Genomic DNA, 20,458 nt, shown 5'->3' with positions numbered 1-20,458 from the left:
AGGGCATTTAGTCTTCCCCTCTCCGTTCTGCGACCCCTACCTTGGCATCTAGAACTTGACTTGGAGATTCAAGGGGAGAAATCCGAACTCCTTGAATCATCAAACCTGGCTTCTTTCTGGGTCCCAGACTCTGGGCCAGCGAACGAGCAAGCGAGCGTTCCCTGGATCCGGCTCTCTCATTGGACAGGCTCCTGCCAGGATCCGAGTCCTCCAGACACTTTGCAGGCAGGGGTGGGGGGTGGCTGCTGGTGGGGAACCAGCGGCCCCGCGGGAGTCGGACCCTCGAAAGGTGCCGAGGGAGGGAGGAGGGGAGGGAGGGAATTGTGCAACCAGCAGATGGAGAGGAGGCTCGGACCTGCGTGGTCCCTCCCAGCCGCACCCCCCAGGGATTAGCAACCCCGGGCACTGGCTCAGGCGCCCGCAGCCCGCGCGCCGTGCCAGCTCGCGCACACACAGACAGCTCCCGCCGCCCGCACGCACTCGCACCCGCACCCGCACAGCGAGGCAGCCCGGATACCGGTGCGCAGCGGGGGGCTGCGGAACTCCGCCAAACCTCCTCGGACCCCGGACGGGCGCCCTGGGCCCCCCCCAAGGAACGCTTGCAATCCGTACGTGCTCATTCCCCATCCCAGCCTTCTCTTTCTTCCCCGGAGCGGCCCGCCGTGGACTTTCCAGGTCGGACCCAGCCCCTGGGAACCCCCCCCCCCGAGGAAGGGGAGGAGAAGGTGGAGGAGGACGGGGAGGGAACCCTAAAAGAACGATGCGAGCCGCCGCAGCACCAGGGCCCCGTCTCCCGGGTGCGCGGTCCCCACGCGCGCGACACCAGCTCCTTCTAGCAGCCAAATGGGTCCTGCAGCGGTGGCTGTTTGGATAGCTAATCCCCTAGAGCCTGTTTCCAAAAATATAATAATAATAATAAATTTTTTTTTTAAAAAAAAGAGGGAGTGGAAAGAGCTGGTGTAAGGGGGCCGGGCAGCTGTCTCTTTAAATGTGATTTCCTTCTATTGTATTTGAATCGTGATCAGGAAAAAGGAAATGAAAGCAGAGACAGAGGGAAGCTGAGTGCACAGAGACCTTCCCGAGAGAGAGAGAGAGAGGGAGAGGGAGGAGGGAGCCCCGGGGAGAGAAGCGGGGTCCGCTGCCCGCTCCCCGCCTCCTTCCCCTCCACCCAGGCCGCCGCCCCCCCCTTCTCTCCCCTCCCCGCGCGCCCCAAACCCGGCCCGGAGGTGCGAGGGGCGCACAGGGCGGCTGGGCTGGCGCGCGCCATCCCCGTGGGCGACGCAGACCCGGCGACAGCGCGCGAGCCGGACCGGGCGGCGTTGGCACCGGGATGGAAGGTTAAGTCTTGAGCAACGGCGGCGGCAGCGGCTGCAGGCGCCCGGGGACTCCCCCCGCAGGCAGGCTGTGCGCCCCGGGGGGCCGCGGGGTGACTCGCTCTCTCTTTCTCTTTGGCGTTTGAAGGGAGCGCGCGGACTGTCCTTGAGCCGGCCGAGCGCGGGAGCAAGAGGAGGCGCAGGAGCGACCCCGAGGGACTGGTCCGAGCTCCGGCAACCGGCCAGCCCCGCGCCACCAAGGGAGCGCCTCTGCCTCCTGGCACCCCACCTCGCTCCCCAATGTCCTCGGCCATCGAGAGGAAGAGCTTGGATCCGTCAGAGTAAGTGTGCGCTCCTACCCTCCCTTCCCATTCCCCCCACTCCTGGTTGTGCCTGGCTGTGCACCCCAGTTATGTGCCCCAGGCTCCCTCTCCTTGGCTTTGGGTGGCTCCGGGGGGCTGCACTGGGCGGCAGGGATTTGGGGGGAGTGGGTGCAGCGGCGTTGGGGGTGTCCTTCCTTCCTGGAAGCGCGTCCGCTCCCCAAAGCTACTGCTGAAGGCAAAGTTTACGCACGAGCTGGCACACCGGGGGTGTTCGGGGTGCTCAGGGGTGCAGGTATAATCTCCAAAGCATCTGCGGACTTCATTCTGCTCGTCTCCTCTCTTTCCTCGATCCCCCGCTGCATTCCCCATCTCTTTGTCCATTTGGTCCTAGAAAGGGGTCACTCCAAGTGGAGACCTCGAAAGCCCCCTTCCCCGTGCGCAGGTAGAAAGGTTGCCAGCAGCGCCCCCTGATATGCGTGTGTTGTGTGTTTAGAGGGGGCAGCAGGGGTCTACCTTGCACTCACTGATCTCCAGAGACTTTAATCTATTTTAAAATGCACCCCCTTTCTCCATGGGGTCCATCCTCCGGGACTGTGAATCCCCAAGTTAGCCTTCTAGCTAATAAACCTTTCTAGCCAAAGTCTCATAGCTTTAACCACAACCTCAAAGGGGTTTTGGGGTGCGGGAACCAAGCTCTGAGAGGTGGCCGCATTGGTTTTCTGATCCTCTTATTGGGTTTCCCCATCCTCAAACCTTCACTTCCAACCCATTCTTCAGGGCTAACGTAGCGAGAAAGGGTTGCCTGAGATATCATTTTCCCGTCAACGCAAATGCCCTTTTAAGATTCATTAGCTGTCTGGTTTTGAGAATTTTTATTCCTTTGAAGTTCCCATCTAATCCTTTGAAGGGATTTGTTACACAGACCAAAGGAGCTAGTTAATGACTTGTCCATTTGTGCTTTTAAGGGGCATTTGTTTTGTTTTGTTTTCTTTTTCTGCCTTAAAAGAATTGTGCTTTCCTGATTGAAGTCTCCCTTCCCTCCCCCAGCCCCCATTTCTGCTTTTCATGGTGTTTATATACCTGGCTTTTACCCTCAGTAACCAGCATAAAAGCCCAGCATGTTCTCATAAAACACAGGAAGTACCATGATCCAATGAGAATATAAACATCACTATTCAGTCCTGAAGGTTAAGATACCAGTTCTGTGAGGAGCTAGGCTTGTTTTTAAACAAAAATCCAACTTCCTTAAGCAAATTCTCAGGAGAAAAATAACATTCCTTTTAAAAGAAATATATCTTTGCAAACAATGGGCTTAAAGGGTAGTTTGCTCACTTTAAAAAAAAAAGAAGAAAGAAATAAACCAAGAATTACCATTGAGCCCTGAGTTTTCAATCTGAGCAAGGCCATCGAGAGAGAGATTGGGTAAATTGGTACCTCATGCCTTTCTGAGCCACAGAACTTAGTCATTTTAGTGAAAACTAATGCATTTTCTGAGAAGATAAATCTGGCCTTTGCTATTCCCTGAAGGAAGTTTGATCTTCTTTGAAGTTTGTGCTTTTTCACTGAGATTAGACAATGGAACATCTAAACCTCATAAAAGCAGGTAATTACTGAAAGAGGCTTTCCAACTCCATCATGTACCTCGCTTGGTGCCTGAAGAAGTCAGGCTGTCATTGATGGTGGACCAGCTAGCTGAAAGATCACTGCAGCATCTCTCACCCACAACCCCCTTGGAATTGCCAGGAAATTATCTGGGAAATCTGACAGAGGTGATATTCAGGTATAATATTGAGATAGGCTCTGTGCAGATATAAAATGCCCATTTGAGGATGAATCCCTCTCAGGTTTTGGCTTGGATCACCTACCAAAGATAAGATGATATTATAATTAAATACATAAAGATAGATCTAACAGTTCCCATCTGTTCTGATCTCATCTAGGGCCACATAAAAGCTCATTTGCTTTCCATTTCTATCTCAGACCACTCTCTTGCTAACTGTTTTATTGTACACTTATGCAGAGCCAGCTTGGGTCATTTTGACCGACATCTTCACATTACAGAGAAAAACTTGCTTGGGCACATGTAAATGAAACATTTAGGCAGGAAAAAGAGCCAGAAATTTATGCACAGGGAGATTTTTTTTTCCTTACCATGCAATCCATAGCCCCCACCACCTCCCTAAGTAACAAGAATGATTCATTTGAATTCCAGGCAGTTTTACACCAGCTAAGTGCAAATTCTCCTCTTTCACAGTTGGTTGGCACCATCAGCATCAGGGTAGCCAGTGTAGTTGAGGGTCCCTGAGTGGTTTAAAAAAAAATAGTTCAGACCAGGGGTTGTGGAAGAAAAGAAATGCAGTTTGGAGTTGCTGCAGGGAATGTGTTGGAAAGAGCTTTTCGGAAAAGAGAATGGAAGTCCTTATATAGAATCCATAGAAATAAAACAAGAATTTAGTGATTTCTGTAAACTTTTTGTTTGTAAGCCTGCTCCCAAGAGTTGAACCCAGGTCTCATGTATGCAGAACAGGTATGTGTTTTAGCAATGAGCCACATTCCCAGCCTAGAAGTCATGCTTCATTTTGTTTGTTTGTTTGTTTGTTTGTTCGTGGCATAGCCAGCAGTGCTCAGGGCTTGTTCTTACTCTGTACTCAGGAATCACTCCTGATTAGGGCTCAGGTATCTGTGGAGCCAGCATGTAAGGCAAACACTTAGCCCACTATACTATTGTTCCTGCATCCAAAGTCTTGATATTTTTAAGAGCAAACTGGCTTGGTTTCACTTTTTTGGGGTAGTGTTTTTAAATAGAGAGAATCTCACAGAAGATCCTTGCACACTGTAAAGCACAGGCTTGATTTTAGCACTTCTAAATATTCAAAGGAAGGTGTGACCTGCAAGTAGTTACTTGGAGCCATTTGGGTACATCATAAACACTGATTTTCCCTAAACTCAACAATGTCCTTAAGGGCAGAGAGTGGGGGAGGCACACAGGCACAGAACAATCAGGGACAAGTGACATGGTAAGTTAGTCAGTTGAAAAATGGAGTTATAGGGCCCGGAGAGATAGCACAGCGGTGTTTGCCTTGCAAGCAGCCAATACAGGACCAAAGGTGGTTGGTTTGAATCCCGGTGTCCCATATGGTCCCCCACGCCTGCCAGGAGCTATTTCTGAGCAGACAGCCAGGAGTAAGCCCTGAGCACCACCGGGTGTGACCAAAAAACTAAAAAAAGAAAATTGGAGATATAGATTTATACTGTCATTGTACTGAGGGGGGTCAATTCTTTTTGCGGAATGTTATGACCGGAACCAGCTTCTTTTATTGTTTTTCTTTTATGGAAAGGAATGTGTGTCTTTGGTGGTGAGGGGTTGGGGTAATGTTGGATCATATCTAGCATGTACCTTCAAGGATACACCTGGCTCAGCAGTCACTTCTGGAGGTGCTAGAGAATACAGTGCCAGGGATCCAACCTGATGCTTCTTTGATTTTGGGCCACACCTGGTGGTTCTCAGGGGTTATTTTTGTACTCAGGAATCATTCCTGGCAGACTCAGAGGAGTAACTAGGATGCCAGAGATTGAACCAACCGCATAAGAAGGCAAGTACCCTACCCACTGTCCTATCTCTCTGGCCTCAGACTAGGTTTCAGAGAGGTAGTATAGGGGTTAAGGTGCTTGCTTGCACATGTCTAACCCTGGTTCAAATCTCATCCTCAAACATGGTCCCCTGGCCACCACTAGGAGTAATCTCTGAGTACAGAGCCAAGGGTAGTCACTGAGCACAGAGTCCCTGAGTATCCCCTTACCCTCACAGTTGGAAAATAACCCTAAATGATTAAAACACAAAAACAAAGTTGTGTGTATGAGTGATGCTCAGACAAGCACTTGTTCATCGTTAGAAATCAACAGATGTTAAAGTTTTCCAAACTAGGTCACCTGTATGGTCCTGGAATAATTTCTTTCACCATTTTATTTTCTTTTGTCAGATAAGGTTATTTATCTTAGATGTGACATAAAAGCTCTAGATTTCAATTAATCAGAGTGAGCTGGAGAAACAAAACTGTCTGACATTTTTTTTGGGGCCACACCCAGTAACGCTCAGGGGTTACTCCTGGCTATGCGCTTAGAAGTTGCTCCTGGCTTGGGGGACCATATGGGACACCGGGGGATCTAACCGCGGTCCGTCCAAGGCTAGCACAGGCAAGGCAGGCGCACCTTACCTTTAGCGCCACCGCCCGGCCCCTGTCTGACATTTTATTGCAAGAATATACACCGCAGATTCACTTTGGACATTTGCCTCGATGGAACTTCCAGAAGTGTTCTGCTGTACTTTTTTCAAAATAATCATTGCCTTCTCTATGCTTTCTTTCCTAAATCAAATTTACCCAATATGCTTTTGCTGTTGTAAAAATTTGGGGTGCCAACAGACCTATTCTCTATTAGTTTTAACAATGACCTTAGCACCTGGAACTTTTCTTACAGGTCCTTCTGTAAGGTGGGAATATGGAATATCAGTTAAGGATAAAATAATGAGATTTCCTGTTACATCTGGTAGGATTTTTATTATGGATGAGAAAATAACCAAAAATACCATGTAGTCACTTTTTTTTCTCCTTCTCTGCTGGAACGGGAGTGACATGTGAATTTGATGGGGAATTTGCACAGTTAGAATTCTCTGAGTAGCTTGCTCTCCTACAGCAAACAACTCATTAATTGGTCAAAAGCTTTTTGTTTGTTTGGGGGCTATTCCTAGCAATGCTCTGCACTCAGGGTTTGTTCCTGGCAGGGTTTGGGAGACCATACATGGTGCCATGGATCAAAGGATTGGCCATATGTAAGTCAAATGCCCTACTCTGTACTATCTCTCTGTCCCAACAACTAAATCATCAAATGCTGAGTGTCTCCTGTGGAATTTGACCATGCCCTTGGATTCAGGGAATAGAGAAAGAAAATGAAAAATTGTGAAGACAAAGGTCAACAGAAGGTGGGGAAAGAGGATAAGCCAGAATGGCTATAACTGTCCAGGTGCTTCTGGGTTCCCTGGTTTTATTTCTCATAGGATCTAAGGTGGTCTCCAAAGCTAGCAGGGCCTCTTTGTACTATTTTGTCCTGTTTATTTGAGCCACTTCAAGAGCAGCTAGCAAGATTCCGTCTGACTAGGATCCCCACACCAGCTGCCAGACCCCCCATGAGTCAGAATTGTGTTAGCCCCATCATGGTGAGATGACGTTGTCCCTAACGCTTGGCCTTCTTTTCAGGGAGCCAGTGGACGAGGTGCTGCAGATCCCCCCATCCCTGCTGACATGCGGCGGCTGCCAGCAGAACATTGGGGATCGCTACTTCCTGAAGGCCATCGACCAGTACTGGCACGAGGACTGCCTCAGCTGTGACCTCTGTGGGTGCCGCCTGGGGGAGGTAGGCCGGAGGCTCTACTACAAGCTGGGCCGGAAGCTCTGCCGGAGAGACTATCTCAGGTACAAAGCCTTCTGGGGGACCCTAGGTTGGAGGTTGGGTCTCTCCTAACCTTGAGTCTAGACCTGCCCTCTTTCCTCCCGCAGGCTGCAGAAGTATAGTTGGCATTTCTTCTTTGAGAAACATGTTGTGGGGTCCAGTCCTTTGTGGTAAAAGTCCATTTTGTAAAAACAAAGAGTCATGGGGCCCCCCTCCCTCATGCATGACCAGGAGTAATTCCTGGATTCAGAGTCACAAGTAACCCCTGAGCACTGCTGGGGACATAGCACACAAACATATACAACACAGAGACACAAAACAAACACACAAAAAATAATTTAAGGGCCCGGAGAGATAGCACAGCGGCGTTTGCCTTGCAACAGCCGATCCAGGACCAAAGATGGTTGGTTCGAATCCCGGTGTCCCATATGGTCCCCCGTGCCTGCCAGGGGCTATTTCTGAGCAGACAGCCAGGAGTGACCCCTGAGCACTGCCGGGTGTGGCCCAAAAAACCAAAAAAAAAAAAAATAATAATTTAAGAGCCTGGGCCAGAAGATGGCTCAAAGGGTCTGAATTGCATCCCAGATACCTACAGAGAGACCTGGGCACAGCAGGATGGAGCCCCTAAAGCAGTACTTCTCAATTATTTTTTGTCATGCCCCCACTAGGAAGAAGAAAATATTTTTCGCACCCCCCCCCGCAGCTGTAAATAGTATCTTTTTTTTTTTTTTGGTTTTTCGGGCCACACCCGTTTGATGCTCAGGGGTTACTCCTGGCTAAGCACTCAGAAATTGCCCCTGGCTTGGGGGGACCATATGAAACTCGGGGGGATCGAACCGTGGTCCTTCCTTGGTTAGCGCTTGCAAGGCAGACACCTTACCTCTAGCGCCATCTCGCCGGCCCCTGTAAATAGTATCTTTATTAAAAAAAACTTTAATCTGCAAAACAAAAATATATCAAAAAAACTTTAACCTGCAAAACAAAAATATATAAAATAATTTGAACTGACTTTTTAATCAGAGGTGATGTCTGGATTAATGGCTACCATGAGCACATTTTGCAATGCATAGCTTTTCGAAGCGGGGTTTGAAGCAGGACACAGCAACTCTCAGCTCCAGAGACATACAGAGACATAAACACGGGACTTAGCTTGTTATGACAGTGTTTGCCGAGGTCAAACTCATCCCCCGTTACGAAGCCTCGCACCTCCCCTGGGGGGCGCGCCCCACTATTTGAGAACCACAGTCCTAAAGCAACCAATACAGAATAATCCAATTCCAGTCCCCACAAAACAAAACAAATGATCCACAAAGTTCAGGCTGGAGGTTTCTTTGAGGAGATCTGGCATGGGGAAAGTATGCAGGGAGAGTTATTATTGCTCTTAGTAGGAAATCTAGGGGTTCTTCTAATGCACCCCCCAGTGTGCATCAAGGTTATAAATACTCTTTTTTAACCATGCCGTAGTGCAGGATGAAAAAGTTAAAAGTAGGACACACAGTCCTCCACATTGTGTGCCAAGGAGCCAAGCTCCAGGCATCACTTGGAGGCCGATGTCCAGCCATCATTTCCAGCTGTGTTCTTAGGCAAGTGATTTAACCTTCCTGAGCCTCAATTTACTCATCTGTAAAGGGGGTAAATAAGATTTTCCTTCATTTAAGAAGGAAGTGAGCATCAGATAAAATAATGACCTAAAGGACTTGACTTGATGTCCGGTAAGAAGTAGGTGCTGATTGCTCATGGGACTCTACCCCACCTCCCCATTATCCTTTCCTTGTTTCCTGTTTCCATGCTGAACAAAGAGCAGACTAGAAACCCCAATACTTCCAGTGAGTCCAGACCTGAGAACCTGTCTGCTACTCAAGCCCTACAGCCAGTCCTGCAATTGTTCACAACTCAGTACAAGTGCTTCTGCTCCCTGGAATGTTCTAGCATTCCAATTTCGTATTTGCTGCTGTGGCAGTACCTCCATGTCCTCTCCTGTCAGCTCTGCTCAAGTGTGTAGCTGTCAGGTTTTTTTCTTCCATCTTCCTATGGCAGAGGGCTTGCAGAGCATGCACCTCATATAGCAGCCCCACACAGCCCATGAAACTGCTGTGGATTCCAGTGCCCTTGGCTGCCCGGCCAGCTCTTCCAAACCTGCCCGCAGCATTTCCCATTAAAAAGAGAAAAATCGGTAGGCAATTCAATGGGGAAGGAAGCTTATCTATTTACTCAGAGACTGATAGAATAAGCTTTTTCTTTCTTTTTTTTTTCTTTCCAAATTCCCTGGTAAATTCTTGAATATTTGGTGGTACAGAGAAAATAAGTAGGACTTAATGATTAGCTTCCTAATTTTGGTCAATTGTCTCCCCCCACCCTTAAGTTCCAAGAAAGAAAATAGAACTGGGGTAAAGGAGCACTGATTGTGCTCGCAACCCATTTGCCAAGTCAGTGCAGAAAACAGACGGGTAAATGATTCCCATCGGGCCCTTGCACTGCCTCCCTGTCAAATCATTGGAATCTTATTAAATGAAGTGCAGCTCGAGTAAGGTCAAAAGAGCCCAGCTTCGCCCTATCTCTACGGCTTTATATAACATTCAAGAATAAGCTCAGTGCTGCCTGGGCTTGTTAATCTTTTCCATTTTTGAAAAGGAGAGGGGGAAAAATAGTCTGGGAGAATCCGATGTTAATTAACTTGTGTCTTGGTGACATAAAATAATTCTTCTCCCTGCTACATTCCTAGGCAACATGTTAATTAGCTCTGTGTTAGTGCCGGCATCTCCAGCTATCTTTTAATATTTATATTATTGTTATTAAAGTGGGCAGGAGGAGAGCTTAAGCTGTGACACCTCTTGACAGAGGAGGAAGAGAGTCTTTGCTCCAGGATGGTCTGTCAGAAGGGCACTTATTATTTGCACTCCTCTCTGGCTGACAGCATCCTTTTAGAGGCAAGTTCGAGGACCTGGCATAGGTGTAAATATTTGCCCCCTTTACAGATGAGGCAGGGCTCACTCCTGCTTCCCCCTTGGCTACTGCTTTCCTTGAGAGTGGCCAGTGGCTCACTCCCCTAGGACAGTCCTTTCTTGGATGTCCAGCCTCAAATATTCACTAGACTCTCTTATAAAGAACCTGAACCCTGTCAGGTTCCAGTGCCCTGCCAATGCCTACTTTCCCCTTTAAGCAGTTTTTGTGTGCATCCCACACATCCTATGGTTTTCCTTTCAGCAGCCTGCCTGTGTCTATTAAAGTCAGAAGGATGCCCATGGCCTCAGTCTATAGTAGCCCTTGGCCAAGAGTTGGTATTAGGAGCACCGGAACCCTTCAATCTTGCCTAGAATTGGGGTAACGGAGATGTCATCTGCATCCCCAGAGTTTCCTTGTGATTAGGTGGAAGCTCATTGTAGATATTCTGCCTGGGATCACCACTTTGATAGGCTTCGGCTTCCCACCTCAGAGTCTGCATCTGGAATGCCCAACTGACATGGGTTCCAGCTGGAGGCATGGCTTCTTGGTATCTGATGCAAATACTCAAGTCAGGTGCTGGGTTTTTTTTGGGGGGGGGCCACACCCTATGACAATCAGGGGTTACTCCTGACTATATACTCAGAAATCGCCATATGGGACTCAGGCGGATCGAACCAAGGTCTGTACTAGATCGGCCATGTGCAAGGCAAACACCCTACCCTACCTACTATCTCTCTGGCCCCTAGTGTTGGTTTATTTTTTACTGTTCAGTAGAATTTCAGAATTCAGAATTTCAGAATTCCTGAGCCAGGGGCTGCAGAGTGTCCAGAAGTCAGGTGACAAATGTCATTTGCCCTGGGGCATCTGGATACTTAGATATAAGTGATGTTGGACTTGAACTTGTCTCCTAAATACCCTTTATTCATTCCTCCACTGGCTCCCTGATGTTCCATGAAATTTACCCCCAACTTCCCTTTAATAAATGCTCTCCTTCCTTAAGGCTCCACACACCAGGCCATTGGATTCATTCCACATACGCTTGTTAGCTACCTCTCTATGCACAGGCTCAGCTTATGGAGCACTGAGGAAATGAGAGCCGTCTTTCTACTTTCTAACTTCTGATGTGGCAGTTTCCTATGGCTCCACCATCTGTTATGTTGGGATAAAGTGTTCTCCCCCTCCAGTAATGAGTTTGCTCCCTGGTGGTCCTTTCAAAACACTCAGAGATCTTCAAATAGAGGATAGGATTCACAGGGAAATTAGTGGGCCCTGCCTCTAAGAAAGAACACTCTCTCCATAGGCCATCACTTCCGGAGTCCATTAATTTGACCCGGATGTTTCAGAATTTGTCAGCCACATTTATCTCCCCTGTAGTCTCTCGGAATGTACCAAATGATTCTCTGATGTTCTGAAATGAGTAAAACTGGTAAGAGAAAGCATTTACCTATGATGGTCCTAAAGGTTTAATGTGAGAAGAACCTGCTAGCATGGCCATATTAGGTTTACAGGAAAATGACTTCTGTTAGCATGACTGTTGCTGTCAGGAGTATAACTGAGATGTGTTCAAACAAAGGCCACATTGACTTAACTCTTGGTGTTTGGCATATTCATAGCTTGTGACCATTGTACATGGACTCGTTCCACGTTTTTTACCGTTGGTGCTCTGGCATGTTTCAATTGATCTCGATAACTTCCCAGTGACTCATATACTATCATCACTGTTATACTTTACAAAGAAGCTGAGGTCTCAATGTGTTGCATGGGAATTCAGGACTTGTCCTAGTCTGAGTTTTGGTCTCCTATTTCTAATATTTGTGCTCTTCTACTCTTTCAAGCTGATTCTCAAGTGTCAGCCTGTGCTAGAATCACCTGGGTACATTTATCCACACAAAGGATGTGGAATTTTCTCTCATTCAGCCCTGGGACTCTGCATTTCTCAGAGTTTCCAGGAGAGGCCAGGACTGCTAGTCCCAGAACATAACTTTGTGAAGCAGATCTCTAGTTGTGTGCCCCCACTAAGATACTGAATATTGTTTGAAATGACTTCCCAGTCTACGGAGACTTAGCTGAGTCTTGGTTTCAAAGTCAAGAGCAGTTTCTTCAGCTTTCTATGCTCATGGGGCTGTGAGAAAGTTGGAGGCATCCCCCATTACAAGTGAAGAGAGGTTGGTGCCCTTCTGGTTTCCAAGGACCCATGGATTGCACCAGGTGTCTTTTTGATCCAACTCCTCACATCTCCCAGAAAGTGAACCTCCAGTGAACCATCCTTCATGATGACCTATTTAGCTATATAAGTCATTCAAGGCCATACCCACTCCTCAGACAGGGCTCATGACTGTTGATATGATTCAATTAGAGAGTCTTCGAAAGAGGCCTTTTTTTATTGTCTACTCAGTTCACTCTCTCTCTCACAGGGGCCCCCAGCAGGTTAACTCAGCAGCTGTTCTGCAGTTCATGCCAGACCTCTTGAACCATTGCAGCTGACAGTCTGTTCTGAGAAGTGAAGGATCTGGCCACTGAGGGGTGTAGACAGTAGCTGTTGTCAGTAGGACAAGAACTCAGCACAAGGATGCGTTTTGCCAAACACACATGCCACAGATTGCAGCTTTGTCCCAGAGAAACTTCTCTCTTTTCAGAAATAAATTTCTTGGCTCTTCTTGACTTCCTGTTGCCTGGAAAATTCAGTCTCCTTTATGGAATCATTCCCCAACCCCTCCCCTTTTTTTTTTGCCATGCACGGTGATGTTCAGGAGTTACCCCTGGCTATGTGGCCAGAAATAGCTCATGGACTGGGGACATATGGGAGGCTAGGGGCTTGAACAGCAGTCCGTCCTAGGTTAGCTCATGAAAGGCAGACACCCTACCACTTGCGCCACCACTCTGGTTCCTCCCCAACCCTTCTTTCCCATCATATCTCTGCTTAACTTTTCTTTTTCTCTGCAGGCTCTTTGGCCAAGACGGTCTCTGCGCATCCTGTGACAAACGGATTCGTGCCTACGAGATGACCATGCGGGTGAAAGACAAAGTGTATCACCTGGAATGCTTCAAATGTGCTGCCTGTCAGAAGCATTTCTGTGTGGGCGACCGATATCTCCTCATCAATTCCGACATTGTGTGCGAACAGGACATCTACGAGTGGACTAAAATCAATGGGATGATCTAGGCCCGAATGGCTGGGCAGCTTTGGGGAGGTGTTACACAGAAGTTGCTGTCTCCGTGAGCATCTTCCCTCTTAGGCACTTTGGGGATTTTGAGGGGGTGGGGGGATGACGTGAGGCATTTCTTAGGGAATGGCAGACCCTAACTGGGCACCAAGACAGCATCTAAGATATAATGCAAAAGACAAGTCTGAAATATAATGAGAAGATAGAGGATCAGCCTTTTGGAAGAATGTCTGGACAAGGGCCACAGCCAGTCTGACATGGTTAGTGAAGGATGGAACATTTGGGGGGTACCAGGTACATTACCCTCTGATGGGTCCTCACCTCTACAGATAGGGAGTTGTGCTGCAAAGACATTGACCCTTGGGAAGTAGAGACACCCCATTGATTTCTGTTTTTATAGGCCTCTGTAGTGGTTCTGTCCCAGTCACTGTCTTCTGCCCAAGGGAAGGACAGGGAGGAGAGTGGCCATCTTGCTTCCCTTGGGTCACCTTCCCAGAACCCAAAGCTTTACACCTTGATGGACATGAGACCTATTTCCATCAAGAAAGGAACCAGTAACTTTTTGCTCCTTCTTTATAGCCGAGGCATTCATTGTTTTTTTAGACACTTTAGCATTTGAGGCCAGGCGTTCCACAGATTGTTTCTATACAAATGTAAATCTAAAACAAAAAAAAAAAAAAAGAAAGAAAGAAAGAATCGCTCAACTATTTTATTATCTTAGATTATATCAAACTATTTGTCGTGTGTAGTAAATACAAACAAGGAAAGCTCCACGGACAATAAAAGGTGGCAGACTAGAGCACAGAGTTGTTTTTTGAATAATGACTGACAATTTGGGATGGCAGAAAATGGCTTTTCAGATGTCCACAGAAAAGTAAATAAGCAATTTACTTTTAGGTCAGCTAAAAACTCGGTGTTATCGCTGGGCAGACAAGTCTCTAGATTATTGGCAATTATGTAAGAGCTCATCCTGTAGCTCAGAGGACTGTAGAATAATTCAATTGTTATTGTAAAACAGTGAGTTTCACTTCAGCGTTTTATGGAAGGCAAGATCATTGCCTTTGGGAAACCTGTAACCTAGAAAGGACACAAATACATAAAACAGATTCCCTTTGGGAGAGAAGGTAATTACCTAGTTTGAAATGTGGCAAAGATGCTGAGCTTGACACTTCGATTTTTCCGAGTCGGTGTATTTCAGGGTATTTTATGACAAGTGGTTGAGAGGACCTTACTTTGAGGATTTAGAGCAGGCACCTTCCTCTGTACTTTTTGCCTTATACCCACCCCCTCCTCAACCTACCCTCCTCTGCCCGACTCCTCTACCCAACGTAGCAACCATGAGTGGGATCAGAGCGCCACCTGCTGGTCACCACCTCTCAGCCGTCTCATACAAGAACTTTCCCCACCCACGAAGGAGAAACCCACATGGATCATTTTTCAATGATTTCATTAAAAGATTGATAAGTACCAATACATCTTTTTGATTGTTTGGGGCCACATATGGCAGTGCTCAGAGATAACTCATGGCTCCGTGCTTAGGGATCATTCCTGATGGGGGTCAGGGGACTATAAGGGGTACTGGGGATGGAACAGGGGTCAGCTGCATGCAAGGCAGTACTTTACTATCTTTCTGGCCTAAGATGTCTTAGTGTTTCCACATCAAAACATCACAAACATGATCTAACACTAAAGTTAATTAACTGTGATTTTCCTTCAAAACCTCCACTATGTTTTGGCTTTGTTTTCTGCTAGGGCAGAAAACAGGGGGGAAAAATGAAGTGAAGGTTCTATTGGTCTGTAAGATAATAAGAGTGATTTGGAAAGTGGAAGGATTAAGGTGGCCTATTTAGAACAAGTTTAATTATATTGCATTTCCTAGGTAGGTGGAGATTAGGCGCTGCCAAGGAGGGGAGTTGTGTTCTAAATTAGAGGTTCTTAGGGTAGGAAAGATAGTGGGTAGTGCACTTGCCTAGCATCCAGCTAACCTGGGTTTGATCCCATGAAGCCTGTATGGTCTCCCAAGCTCTGCTAAGAGTGGCCCCTGAGCACAGAGCCAGGGCATGCCCTGAGCTAGGTGCGGTCCCAAAAGAAAATTAATGATTCCCTACATGTGCCCAGAACTAGCAGTATCAGCATAACCTTATTTAATAAGCATAACTTATTAAAATCAAAATTCCTGGGCCACTCCCAAAACAGTTTACAAAATGCCTCTGGGAATGGAATTCAACAATGTGTGTATTACTGATTCTAAAAGATAGTCCTGACTTGAGTTTATAAATGGCTATTCTCAGTCAATCCCCACTTGGAAAGATTGTTCATAATTTAAAGTTGTTCATAGTTAATATTGAGCATAAAAGCTAATCACTGGATGACTTTTCCACATGAACAGCACTATTTACCCATGGTCTCTAGCTTGAAAACTTTGCTACCACTTTGTGTCTCAGCTTTTATGTGTCATCTACCAATAAATCCCAATTCAACCCACCATCTCTAATCTTATCAAGTATGATAATATATTTTTAGCTCCGCAATTATTTTAGGGGTAGTAATAGGCAAAAATAAAAATGGTTTGGAAATGTAAACTCCATTCTTCTTCCCCATGGTTGTAATATATGGAAGATTCTAGAAATCACTGTTATTACTGTCATTCTCCATGAAGCAATAATAATTCTTTTTTTTTTCCCCACCCCAACCCGCTGCTCCCAATAATAATTCTTATAGCCAATGGCATCATCCAGCAGAATTGTGAAATGCAAAGGCAGTCTTTGCAACAAGTAACATCAGAACCCCAAATATTTAACCCATAACTGGTTTTAAGAGGAAATATTTATAAAGAGACTTTATGAGGGGCTAGAGTCCACCCTGGTGTTCCTTTTCTGGCCATATAACCTGGGTGTCCTAGAACTGGAGTTAGATGTAAGTACCTTTCTTGGTCCATGGCCTTGAGTCAAGAATTTGCTTCTCACCTCTTGCTCTGAACGACTTCCATTCCAGACCAGCTCCCTTCATTGCGACTGTAAGATCCCTAAGATCCCTTTGGCTAGGGATCTTGGCATCCCAGGTGTTACAATAGATGAGAACCTAGGAACCCTCTTATGAGAAGATTTGGGTTTGAGTTGGAGTAATTTGATTCCTCTTATCAAACATTTACATAGTGCTTACCACATGCCAGGCTCTATTCTAGGTTCTTCTGAATATTAGCTGTGTTCATTCACACAACAATCTGTTAGAGGCAATTTCTATTTACTATCATATACATTTTCCTGTCAGGGAAACTGAAGTACAGGCAGGTTTAGTTACTTGCCCGTGGTCTACAGGTAATGGCAGAAAAAAGTTGTGACTACCACCTAGACTCACCTCCTTACCTCTCCTGAGTTTCTCCTCAGCAAAACAGGGAGAATTCATACCTGCTTCATGGGTGATTTGATAATGTTGTAACAGGAAATCAAGGAGTTTTGTTTTATTTACAACTGACCATCCTTGTGGGTCTAGGATAGGTAAGCACCTGAAACCTTAGACAAAGACTTAAGAGTTCAAGAGCCTTTTTATAGGAATAATGCAAACTCATCATAATCATACATCATATAATAAAGTAGGGACATGCTTATCACTACTTCTTATTACTAGTTATTGATAATTATTTGACTCAACACTGTCTTATCAGCATGAGTACACAGGGTTTCCAAGACTTAGTTTGGAACAGAATACAGACATGGTGGGCATCTTTCAAATTCTACACCCCTACCACACACAAAACCAGCTCAAAGCATATATAGTAAATGTTACAAAGTTAACAAACAATCAAAGATACAGATACATAACAGAAATTTTCATTATAACAATAATATTTAAGTATAGTCAAGCCACAAATGGAAACCAAACCCAACATACAGTTGGTGTTCGCTCCATAACAAAGATCAAAGCAAGAAATGCTTTGAAAACTAGAGTTAAGGGGACAATAATTAGTTACCTAGAAATGGCATTTAAAATGACTCTGGACTGGTGAAGAGGTGACCCAAAGGCACAAAGATCTTAACCTGGCATGACAAGCTGTCAGCTGAGCCCGAATGGTCATGGAGAAGGTGATGGGTCTTGGCTGGAGAGGGACTGAGGTCTGCAGAAGGAATTCTATCATTAGTGGGGTCAATTTTACAGGAGACAGTTCCTTACCAGGATTTTGCTACTGGTCCTCCTCTTGACACACTCCACACTCAACAATATACTTCCACTTAAGTCCTCTCCTCCTCCAGGTCAACCTCTCAGTCCCTACAGTCCACAGCTTTTCATTCACTGCTTCTCAACTGTTTCTCAAGCTCCAGTGATTGGACCCTCTTCATTCCTATGAGCTGAAGAATATGCAGCCTCCTGGGTTAAACTACAAATTCATAGATATCCAAATGGCACACTCATGGTGCCTAAACTAGAGCTTCTGAACTCTAGTTTGAATAGGTGGCTTCTTCTTTAGTTCATGAAAAAAGTGCCACAACTATGAATTCTAGAGAGGAGAGGGATAATGTTGTCTGTGTATTTGTCAACCCCCCTTTCTGCCACTCCATATTCTAGCACCTTGGCACCTAAAAGATGTTTTACATGTTACTAGAGTGATTATTGATTCTCCTTTCTCCTTTCAGATCCTTTCTTACCTAGAAAATGTTGTTCATTTTATTTATTTAAGTTTTTTTTGGTTTGGTTTTTGGGTCACACCCAGCAATTCTCAAGGTTAATCCTGACTTTTATACTCAACTATCACTCCTGGTGGTACTTGAGAGACCATATGTGGTACCAGGGATTGAACCCAGGTCAGCTGTGTGCAAGGCAAGGGCCCTACCTGCTGTACTGTCACTCCAGTCCTGTTCATTTTCTTTTAAACTTGGTTCTTTACTCTAAAAAATTGCTTCAGAATGAAGAGTTTATTTTACATTGTACATTCTTCAGCATCAATTTGCAGTGTGGCTTTTGTTTTGTTAGGATGTCATATCTTGTGATGCTTGCATTTGCAGTGGTTCTAAACGTTGGTCTTCAGGGTCCACTGGCATAAAAATGTTGAAGAAAAGGGCTGGAGTGGAACACATGCTTGACTTGGGTGGCATCTGTAGGTTTTGGCATCTGACATCTCTGGTGCCACTAAGACCTATAATCATTGCTTTGGAGACACCTATTTTTGAAAACTAAAAGAAAAGGTTGAAAATTACCCAGAGGTTATGACTCTCAGACATGAGCCAGTCCACAAGTGTAAAATAGTTGAAACTGAATTATAACACCTTAACCAGTGCTCTGAATGTGAAAAAGAAGAAATAGTTATTTCAAGGTTGAATAAGAAAGGGGGAGGGTTAGTGAATAAATAGTCTCAGGATGGGAGGTACAAGGTGTGCCCGTAACATCTCATGAAGTAAAACAGGAGAAGATTAAACAGGCATGTCACCAAGGCAAAGAAGCTAGCTTGCAGGGACAACTGATGGCCAAATCTGAAACAATTTACCAAAATAAGGATAATAATTAAGTACAATCTTGGACTACTAAGGAACTGATCATAGGAATTCATGAGCTTGTATAATAACAAATGGAGGAGAAGGCCAGTCTCTTGAAGCCTGAATCAGCAGAATACTGAATGCCAATTGGTAATTGCAGAAGGTGTGGAGTTGGTTATTTTGATTGGGGTGTTTTGGACCATACCTGGTGATGTCAGAGATTACTGCTGGTTTTGCACTCAGGAATTATTCCTGGCGGCCTTGTGGAACCATATGGGATGTTGGGGATCAAACTCGGACTGACTTCATGCAAGGCAATGGCCTATCCACTGTATTATCTCTTTGATCCTAGGTGTGGAGTTGGAAAACTGTTCCTGCAACTCTCACAGTTAAAGAATAGAGTCAATCAAGAATAAGAACAAGAAGACTTAGGAGTTCGTAACACACCTCCCTTAATAGAATTTGAAGTGGCAAAGGGAAAAGCTAGTGACAATACAGTGGCGAAATAGTTAACACTTTGACCATGTGAATCAATACAGAGCAGATAGACCTTTGCGCTTTTGATGTCAAGCCCTGCAAAGGACAGTAGTTACACTTTTTAGCATCCTAATGGAATGTGTAAACCTGAACGTCATTAGGCGACAAATCGTCAAACTCAAACATGATGGATATTGTATTCAGAAGGAGGCAGAAGGAGAAATCGATTCTCCAGAAGTCTCAATGTTCAAGAAACAAGTAAAGTTGTAGGGATGCTCCAGGTTTGGAAAAGGCTGACACCTGACAACTGAATCTAATCTCTAGAACTGTATTAGAACCCATACTGAAGCGGAGGAAAATGCTATCAAAGGGAACCTGGGATCACTCAATGACAGTGCATCTACTTAAGCAATTGGGGTGTCTCAAGTTTGATCCCCAGCACTGACCCCCCCCCATGTGTCAGGTGTGATGCCCACAGCACCATGACAGAATGTGCCATTTCCAAGTAGGAAAACTTCACTCCTACAGTGAGATTCTGACAAGCATCACAGCTGAAGTGAGCCAGGGCAGATTCTAGTATTCTAACCCTGCAACTGTCTGTGCCATGCCAATCACTGCAGCCACAACCTCAAAAGAGAGATGGAGAATATGTTTTGAAACATTGATATGATATAATGGCAAATGATATCACTGGATTAAAATCAGAATATGAATGTCAGATTATATTGCCCAAATTTTAATTGTGAAATTAATACTGTTAACAGAATAGCCCTACAACGAGGAAATATACTCTGAAATATTTAGGAGTGAAGTTTGGTTATGATGTATGTAGCTTCTTATCAAGGTGTTGACCAAAAAATAAATTACCTCTGAGTATGCAAATAAATACTGACATACATATCTATACTGTCTAGATCTACTTATATTGAATATGTAAAGTAAATCTTGATTTTTTTTAAATTTAATTTGGACTTCTGGTTCAATGCTTGCTCTTGTTTATTTGCTCAGTTTTGTTTTGTTTTAGGCCATACCCAATGATGCTCAGGGATTACTCCTGGCTCTGCACTCAGGAATCTCTCAGGTTTGGGGATCAAAAGGATGCCAGGTATAGAATACATGCAAGGTCTCCAATATGCAAGGCAAGCACCCTACTTACTGTACTATCTCTTTGGCCCCATTCATCCCAGTTTTAATGTGCTTCTGACCTTTGTCATGAAACAAAGTGATCTCCAGTGAGCATCTGCCCCAATATACACATAACAGTGACCATGTGCTTAGAAGGAATCAGTGCCAATTTCTGAACCAGGTTATTTCCCCATCATAAG

The 20,458-nt window shown here is 45.4% G+C and overlaps 1 protein-coding gene across 1 annotated transcript; it reads left to right on the top strand.

Annotated features, from left to right (window-relative positions):
• The first annotated feature begins 491 nt into the window (after positions 1-491).
• Positions 492-14,205, top strand: LMO2 (LIM domain only 2). Its single transcript, XM_049780109.1, has 4 exons — positions 492-608; positions 1,462-1,654; positions 6,889-7,104; positions 12,968-14,205. Exons 2-4 carry the CDS (start codon positions 1,614-1,616, stop codon positions 13,185-13,187), a joined length of 477 nt encoding a protein of 158 aa, XP_049636066.1. The 5' UTR covers positions 492-608; positions 1,462-1,613; the 3' UTR covers positions 13,188-14,205.
• The last annotated feature ends 6,253 nt before the right edge of the window (positions 14,206-20,458 follow it).

This window comes from Suncus etruscus, chromosome 9 (assembly GCF_024139225.1).
Source record: "Suncus etruscus isolate mSunEtr1 chromosome 9, mSunEtr1.pri.cur, whole genome shotgun sequence".
NCBI lineage: Eukaryota > Metazoa > Chordata > Mammalia > Eulipotyphla > Soricidae > Suncus > Suncus etruscus.
This window is presented reverse-complemented; position numbering and strand designations above follow the sequence as displayed.

What these genes read in the sequence shown, in the direction of transcription:
- LMO2 (XM_049780109.1), top strand. Translation starts at nt 1,614, where the DNA reads ATGTCCTCGGCCATCGAGAGGAAGAGCTTGGATCCGTCAGA. An exon ending in AAGAGCTTGGATCCGTCAGA is followed by an intron (nt 1,655 to 6,888) that starts GTAAGTGTGCGC and finishes CCTTCTTTTCAG; the next exon opens with GGAGCCAGTGGACGAGGTGC. An exon ending in TGCCGGAGAGACTATCTCAG is followed by an intron (nt 7,105 to 12,967) that starts GTACAAAGCCTT and finishes TTTTCTCTGCAG; the next exon opens with GCTCTTTGGCCAAGACGGTC.